The sequence below is a fragment of the Scomber japonicus genome, chromosome 21 (genome assembly GCF_027409825.1).
Source record: "Scomber japonicus isolate fScoJap1 chromosome 21, fScoJap1.pri, whole genome shotgun sequence".
NCBI lineage: Eukaryota > Metazoa > Chordata > Actinopteri > Scombriformes > Scombridae > Scomber > Scomber japonicus.
This window is the reverse complement of record NC_070598.1, coordinates 24253684-24262398: the sequence shown is the minus strand read 5'-3', so window position 1 is coordinate 24262398 and position 8715 is coordinate 24253684. Positions and strand designations below refer to the sequence as shown.

General features: G+C 41.4%; 1 protein-coding gene across 1 annotated transcript; it reads right to left on the bottom strand.

The window, feature by feature from the left end:
• Positions 1–305: 305 nt before the first annotated feature.
• LOC128382596 (holocytochrome c-type synthase) lies at positions 306–7634 on the bottom strand. The gene is made up of 7 exons (XM_053342598.1): positions 7513–7634; positions 7352–7399; positions 5408–5577; positions 4525–4673; positions 3995–4114; positions 3794–3880; positions 306–2391 (listed from the first exon to the last, which is right to left on the bottom strand). Exons 1-7 carry the CDS (start codon positions 7619–7621, stop codon positions 2193–2195), a joined length of 882 nt encoding a protein of 293 aa, XP_053198573.1. The 5' UTR covers positions 7622–7634; the 3' UTR covers positions 306–2192.
• Positions 7635–8715: the final 1081 nt, after the last annotated feature.

Here is an 8715-nt window from a genome sequence, read left to right as displayed (position 1 = left end):
GTTTTAACGTGACATTGACCCTGCAAACAACACCAGGCCCCATAAAAGAAATGCTTTGCTATTGCAGAGTTGAAGTGCTGACTGGCTTTGCAAAGAGCCATGACCTCAACACCACCCAGAACTTTTTAGAATGAACTGGAACACCGACTGTGAGCCACTAGATCACCCAAAATCCGTGGAAATCCCTGCAGCCTGGTCCCAACATCTGCTGGAAAGCCTGTAAGCAGAAGAGTGGAGGCTGGCAGAGAGGCAGACTGATGATCAAAACACTGCAGTGTCCAAGAGACAGACAAGAAGTATTCAGAGGCAGAAGGACCAGCTTTATTGATAGTTTAGCAGACCACCAGAGCTAGTAAAATCATTCGAGATAAACACTGTCTGGGAACAGAAGCATCCCACAAATCTACAGACAAAAATAAATAAAAACCTGAATGTCAGCAAAAGCAAAAATATATAATATAGCAGAATTGGATGCTGAAATGTTTCACAGTGAAATCATAAACAATGCAAGACCAAATGGTGATGTGACTTATATCCAAGCAAATGTTATCTGATTAACCTTTTTTTTAATCCCTTTGTGTGAAATACAGAATTTAAGTACTGCAAGAACAGGGTAATACAGTATATGGACGTGTCATGTGACTTTCAATTTAACCTGCAATCAATCATCTGTTACTTGTCCCCGATGTCCAACTGAAGACACATCAGGGCAAACTAACCACAATAAGAAGGGAAGAGGAAAATAAGAGTTACAGGATTCAATAGCGACACTGATATCCATCCTGGTCCTTTTACAAAAATATAACTATATCTCCTTTAGACTAGACTAACACCCTAAACCCCTACAGTTCATTTGTCCAAACCGTTATCACCAGTGATGATGATGATGCTGGTGAAACAGACAGTAACTATTGTTTCTCCAACAGTGACTGACAGGATGGAACTGCAGTGGTACTTACATCTATACAGTCATAGCAGATACACTGTACAAAGGCAGAGAGAAGACAGACTCATGAAAAGCATCACTGTGGTGAAGAGAACCAAACTTATTGTATGAACTCAAACTGCCGCTGGAGTCATGACGTATAAGTTAATTATTACAGCATTTAAAGCAAACTGAAACTATTGCAGATAAAAGGGAATTCCTATATGTTTCCAAATCAGTGTGTGTTTCCTGGTATTCCGTGTGTTTCAAGCCTTTTGTGGCTCCAGAGGGAGCTGTGTGAAAACTGATGAACTGTGTCAAGTGATTGGCCATCATGAGTCTAATATCAAATGAGTGCAATGCTTTATCATCCCTGGTTCAATGGTTTGATTCTGGCTGGGACTTCTCTCCTGCAGTTACTGTCACTGTTAAATCCAGGAAAGATGCCAAATGATCTAATAAAATAAAGTATACATTTGTCTGATATCACTAACGATGAAATACTTACACCCTCCCTGTAACCAGAGATTCATTACAGAAGGACAATTATTTTAATCAATCATCTTTACTCTCATTACTATTAAGTATCAACTCCAAAAACACTGGATCCTACATTTCCCACAATACAATGTGATAACATCTAGTATTATTACACCCTTCCTGCAAAGTAAATGCCCACACTTTTAAACACTTGTCAACCACAAACCCAAACTGAGATTACATCACTATGATGTCATCAGGGGTTTTTTTCCTTTAGGTTTGACAAAGCTCCTCTAAAGCCACAGAAGACATTATACAACTGTTCTGATTGGCTGAGCAGTGCTCTATATGACAAGTTAAGTTAACTTTGGTGGAAATTGGTGGAATGTCCCTTTAGGTGAGTAAGCTGTTCCTATTGTTACATACGCAATGAAAGCAGAGTGAGGGCAGACCTCCAGAGGCAGTTTGAATATGTGACCTGTCAGACAAACCTTCTCTAGCTCAGATACACACGCTGTTCAACTGCAATTAAAACTCAAAATTAATTTTGCATTGAAATCATGATGATTAGCAGATAAAGCTTGTTACAGGCTAACTGTGAGGTTCTGCTAAAAACATTTCTTTTATTCTTCTCGAGTCTGTTGATACTTTCTTTACACAGCACCACACATCTGGCAAAGAGGAGAAATGAGGATCATCACTTTCACAATTCCCCGCATGTGTTTGTAGTTCACACAGTCACCTAAATATCTGTGTGTGTGTGTGTATATATATATATATGAGTCCTTTAAGAGGTCCAGCGCCACCAGGCCACCTTCATGCGGTCCCACACGGCACCTAAAGAGTCGAAGGCGGGGCGTACATCCAGGATGGAGAACTGGTAGGTGTCCTTGTTGATTTCGCCGTCGTAGTAGTCGATGACGTAGCGCACCTCCTTCCCGCAGCGGTCGATGATCCAGTCATGACGGTCAAAGGGAAGCTCATAGCTGCGGAGGAGAGGAGAGGAGAAATTAACGTGATGAGTTATGATGTCGTGATGACACTTTCTCCAAATGAACTGCTGTTTAGGAGACATTTGAGATTTCACCTTTTTCTTCCTCTATGGACAGGTATGTTTATACTCTGGACTGTATTTACAACACAATGTTATATCTTATAGGGACATGAGCCAAAATATTTCTTTGGGTTTGTTAATGTCAGTTCTCAACCAGAATCTGAAGCAGAAGAAGAAACGATTTCCAGGAATCACATATCACATAAAGATAAGACTGATTAAAAAGGAGTAAGGTTTGCTAGTAATACAAACAAAACGTAAGCAGAACATGTCGTGGCTGTAATGGAAATGTGAGCTGGTGAAGAACAGACACTTAAGAAAAAGCTTCAGTGCAGATGTGACACAGCAGCCAATCATTGGACATGAGGGGTAAAGACTGAAATGAACATCCTGGATTGATTTTGTTTTGTTTTTTTCTGCTCAGTCTGTTTGATGGTGGCATCAGCTGCTTCTTTATTTAGTGAGAGATCCTGTGTGTGATTAACAGTAATTGGGAGCAGGATAAGTGATGAACAGGAAAACACTCATGACACGGGACAGTACAAAGCAAAGAGAAGCAGACAGTGACCCAAACAAAAACAACATGAAACATTAAGAAAATACAATAAATAAGTTACATTTTTGTTTTAAAGGAGATGCACATGTGATATGTGTGTGTGAGAAGAGAAGAGAAAAAAGGGGGGACAAGTCAAAGTTGTAGTGTAGTTGGTGTGGGGAGGGGGGGGGTCTCTGGTTGGGTCTCAGGGACAACGAGGCGCCAGGGTGAAACCAGGATGAGTCAGGACAGAATTATTTACTTTTTCTCTCCCTCTCTCCACTTCTATCCAACCCTTTCTTTTTTTATAGTTTGTTTGCTTGTCTGTCTGTGCTCCCCTTTCTCTCCTCCTCCCCTCCCCTCCTCCCTCCCTCCCTCCCTCCCTCCCTCTCTTGCTCTTGCCTGCTTTAGGTTTGCACCCAGACTCGTAGGAGGTTGCTGGTCTGTTGCAGGTCAGATACCATCTAGAAAAGAAAAGCCCCCACACCTACAGGAGGGGTCTGAGGAGCATCTCTCTATTTGAAGAAGAATAGAGGAATGGGACACCAGTCAGGAGTCCGGACCCTCCCACCCCAGCCACCTGGGTCCCGCTGAGTCAGCATGTTGAGTGCAGTGTATATCCTGGATTGAGGATGCCTGTGTGTTGTTGTGTGTGTTATCTGGCAGTGAGTGAAAATTATTCTTACCAGATTCCTACAAATAATAATATAGTAATGATTAAAAAAAACAAAGCGGGGCTGACACATGGATACAACATGAACGCACAGACTAAAGTGTAGTGAGATAAGTTTGAGCTCACCCCATCCAGTGGCGGATGCGAGCCCTTGGTGAGAACTCTTTGGCTTTGCCGCCAAACCTCTTCAAGCTTGGACCACATGGACATTCACTGGAGAAAAACACAAGACACAATACTCATTAAATACCTCAGTATGTGAAGTGTATGAAGAATATGTTTGGTTTTATTTAATGTTATGCTCTGTTTATTGTGTTCATGACCCACCCTGCATGCATGGCCTCCCATTTGAGGATCTCCTGCCAGGCCTGCTCATTGTTGGTGTTGTGGATTTTAATGATGTTGCTCATATCATGAGCAGCGAGGTCATCCTCACGCCAGCGCCACCTGCAGCACAGTACAACACACACACAGGACACACTGTAAAAATAGACCCAGAGTTTCTTTACTGCCTCAGCACTGCTACTATATTTCCTCCTACAGGTAACACTGTGAACATAAAGATGGTATATTAAACAGAATAATATTTGAACAGTGAGCCAATTAGAGAGTCGTACATTAGAGATCAATGAGGACAGCTAGGAGATGTGATACTGCTTAAGAGAGGAAAGCTAGAGAAAGAAGTTCAACCTCTTTATCACTGCTGACCAATAACTTGTTTACATGTGTCAGTGTTAGTTCATCAGGTGGAATTATTACAGATATCTCCCTCCACAGTCTCTCCCTAAACATCTCTGTTACATTCCTGCACACATCTGGTGATGAACTGACATAAGGAAGCCCCGCAGTAAACTGACCCCTTCCGCAGCATGGCGTTCCAGAACATCTGCTCGGACGGGTAAACCCAGTGCTTTTCTGAGCCGTGACGAGGGATTGTGGACTCCTCTCTGACAACGGGCAGGGGGAAGGGCTGGTCTGGAGCTGGCACCTGGTTAGGAGGAGGCATCTGGATACAAGCAGGGAGGAAAACATAGTTCAATAACACAATCAACACGATCAACACGATGATTCATTAAAAAGAAGGAGTCAGTGTTTCAGTTGCAGGAACCCTTCTCAAGACATGTCAGTTATAAAGTGCTTCAATACAATCTATAAGTGCATGATAGTTTACAGCTGTGGAGGCTGTGTCTTTAATTATACACTCACACACAACAACAACAGGAATTTCCCTGATTGTTAAAAACATAAAAATCTACATAAACCCATTTCAATATTACCTACACTTTCCAAGTAAGTGGTGCATATACACAATAAACCCAGCCTAAATTTAACTTTCCATCTATCTATGTACAAATGTTCCCCACCCCCCAAGAGAGCTTTTTAAAAAAGTATTACTAGTAGTATTTTTTACACCATCACATGTTCAGTAACAGGTATGATTATATCTTGACTTAGATACATGTTTTCAAATCAAAGACAGCTAACATTATCCACATTATCCAAAATTTCATGTTGTTTGTTACTTATGAATTAGAATTTTGTCCAAAGTAGGCTCATTTCCATCTACTCTACACTCTCTCCCTACAGCACAGGTGTCCAAACTATTCTATAAAGGTTCATGTACCAAGCATGAGCACACCAGGCTTCACTCATGTAATCAACTGATGGTTGGATCACGACCCTGCAGACACATGGAATAGTTTGAACATCCCTGATCTACAGTAAATGTGACATATTTACCATATTTGTTGGGTCGATGTCACTGTTGGCGGCTGCTGCAGCTTTCATAGGACACTCGACAAACTCGTAGGCCCGGTCCTGGTGGGCGGGGGCTGCTTCTTTTTTGTGCATGGGACACTCGGGCGGAGGAGAGGCTACAGGAGAGGCTACAGGAGACGCTTCAGGAGATGCTACAGGAGACAAGAGCACCATGATTAAGGTTCCTTGATGTGATGTCATGATTTCATTCTGCTAAATCACAGGCTGGCTGCTTCTGATCCAAGTACTGATCAGTGCCTTGCTACGACTCAGTTCCAATTTCAGTAATACCACTAAGGCTGGGCGATATGGCCTAAAATCAATATCACGATATATTGAGCAGTTCACCTCGATAACGATAAATGGACGATAACTACCACCAGAGCGATAGATATAACATATGTTATATCTATCGCTCTGACTACCACCACCCCGTGCGCTAAAAAAAGTTTGGCCACTAGATGGGGCTGTGGCAGCATAATTGCTCCACTCCAAGGTTAGATGTATTGCCCTGGCTGGTGACGCCGTTGGCTTTTTGCACAACTTACATTTTACATCTTTCTGAGCAGTATCTTCCCATTTGAAACCAAAATGTTGCCACACGATTGAAGACGCGTTTTTCTTGGGAACAAGCTGCTGCTCTTCCTCCTCCTCCACCAGGTGTACCACCGTAGCCGGCGCTGCAGCTGCTGCTTCGACGTTTGAACTGTCCTCTATCTATCTATCTATCTATCTATCTATCTATCTGTCTGTTTATTTTGCTATAACTCGTATGTCAAGTCGAAGAAGAACCAACCGTGTACCAAAATGCTGAGTGCGTAATGATATATGGTTCAACTCTTTTACGCACAGGGCGCACGCCGGTTATGCTTGGAGTTTGTTTATGGACAGCCAAACTTGATAGCTTAGTGTCATACACCGTTGGAAACCTCAGACTATTGGCTAAAACTTCATTTCACCGAATACTTCCATTGGCTGGAACAGCTGTCAATCAAATCCACGTTGTCGTCTGTCACATGTCCTCATTGGCTTTGGAGGCATGTACTGCCTAATCCTAAACACCGATTGGCTTGTGTGTGGTGTCGAAGCAGGAGAGGCTCACGGTCGTAAACATCTAGTCACGTGTACTCTGAGATGGACGTGCAGGTCAGGAAATGACGTAAACGGACCGTATATGGTTTGTTATTTGTGTTATTACGTTACGTGTTGGACTAAATACATGTTGACATATTGAGGAAAGTATTTCGGTTTTATGGAAACGGATTTCATATTTCACAAGAATGGATACTTGGCGAGCTGTACAGAAAGTCCTGAGTCATAAGATGATCGTTGTGGATAAAGGGAAGACTTCGAAGGTATGTAGGTATTATAGCTTTTCTCACTTAGCTGAGGGGCTAGCCGAGCTAAAACGTAATACTATTACGGCTGTGAGGAACCATATAATCCGTGAGTGGTCTTGAATGAATCAGGAGAATCTAAGCTTTCCAACAATGTATGGCATGAGTATATATGTTTAAGGGTTGGATTTTAAAACATGTGTGTGGCTACCTCCTAACATCCGTCCCGTCCCACAGGCGGAACAGCGTGCGTTAAGAGGTTAAAAACCAAATATACCGACATGGGCAAAATGACGTCGGTTTATCGTCGTAAATTTTGGTATCGATAAATTTTGGGTTTATCGCCCAGCCCTAAATACCACCTTAAGAAAGTAGCAGGATTTGTCACAGTGTAGTTGTGAAAAGGGAAACAGAAATCAAGCAGCAGTAACAAAAACATCATACTGGGTACATACAGAAGTGGACATTTCACATGTGTGTAGGTGATAATATTAACATCATCTACTTCTATCTGTGTGTTCTGATCTGTGCTGCTTCAGTAGTACTGAATAGTTAATAATCCATTTGACCATCACATGTAAACACCTACCTTTGACTGGTTGAGCTTGATGCATGGGACACTCTGAAGGTGGAGACACTGCAACACAGCAGAGACAGACACACTCATTAAAATATGTTAACACAGTTTGAATATCCATGATCATAAATTGTATGATTTTTGTAAATAATGAATTAGTTCTCCTGCAGCACCTTTGACAGGCTGGGCTTCTTGGTGCATGGGGCAGCCCTGAGGAGGGGCAGCCATCATGGCCTCTGCTCTGACTGTAGGAGCTGCAGGTGTGGACATGGAGGCTCCCATCCTGCTCTATCTGATGTGGAGACAAACACATACAAGGTATAAGACAGGTAACACATGGTTTTGAGTTTGTTTTCAATATTTTGCAAGAAAAACCTAAAATCTCTGTGCAACCAATACTACACTAGCATCAATATCTAACATTTCTAACAATGCCCAGCCTTTGAAATGACATCCATGGAGACAGATAGAGAGGTGCTTTAAATAAATAATGATCTCACTGTCAGACCTACAGTGGCAGAGTGAGTACTCAGATACTTTACTCAGAGTAAAGTAAGAGTACCAATTTATTTATTAGTATCATGAGTGATGTAGTATGCAGTATTACAGTAAAAGTACTGCAGTATTATGAGTGATGTAGTATGCAGTATTACAATAAAAGTACTGCAGTATTATGAGTGATGTAGTATGCAGTATTACAGTAAAAGTACTGCAGTATTATTAGTGATGTAGTATGCAGTATTACAGTAAAAGTAGTGATATATTATTATATATGACATCATTAGATTATTAATAGTGAAGCATCAGTGTTAGAGCAGCATGTTACTGTTGTAGCTGCTGGAGGTGGAGCTAGTTTATACTACTTTATATACAGTTAGCTAGTTTATACTACTTTATATACAGTTAGCTAGCTTATACTACTTTATATACAGTTAGCTAGTTTACACTACTTTATATACAGTTAGCTAGTTTAGGTTGTCAAATAAATGTAGTAGAGTAGAAAGTACAATATTCCTCTGAGATGTAGAAAGTAGCATCACATGGAAATACTACAGTATAGTACAGGGATAACACAGAGAACACACGTATTTACTAGTGCAATGTAACACAGTGTTATCTTAGTGAAGGAGTCCGTTTGAAGGGCAACATCATTTAGGTTGGTATGACTGCTTCCTCACACAGAGGCCATTCTAAGTGCTTATCAAACTAACGTTACACAAGGCACAGACAAGCATCAGGACATTTATTAACTACATAACTTCTAGTAACATAGTGAGAAGGTAAATAACGTTCTGTGTAATAACGTTAATGTTGTACAATACTGATATAAGTCTGCTTACATCACACAGGCTAACATGTTCCCCTGTCTGCAGTTA

Bases quoted from the DNA above. Each gene is read 5' to 3' on its own strand.
- LOC128382596 (XM_053342598.1), bottom strand. From the start codon at position 7,621: ATGGGAGCCTCCATGTCCACACCTGCAGCTCCTACAGTCAGAGCAGAG. The intron at 7,400-7,512 runs GTGCTGCAGGAG...GCTGTGTTGCAG, and splicing joins AGAAGCCCAGCCTGTCAAAG to TGTCTCCACCTTCAGAGTGT. The intron at 2,392-3,793 runs GTGAGCTCAAAC...TCTCCTCCGCAG, and splicing joins CGCATCCGCCACTGGATGGG to CTATGAGCTTCCCTTTGACC.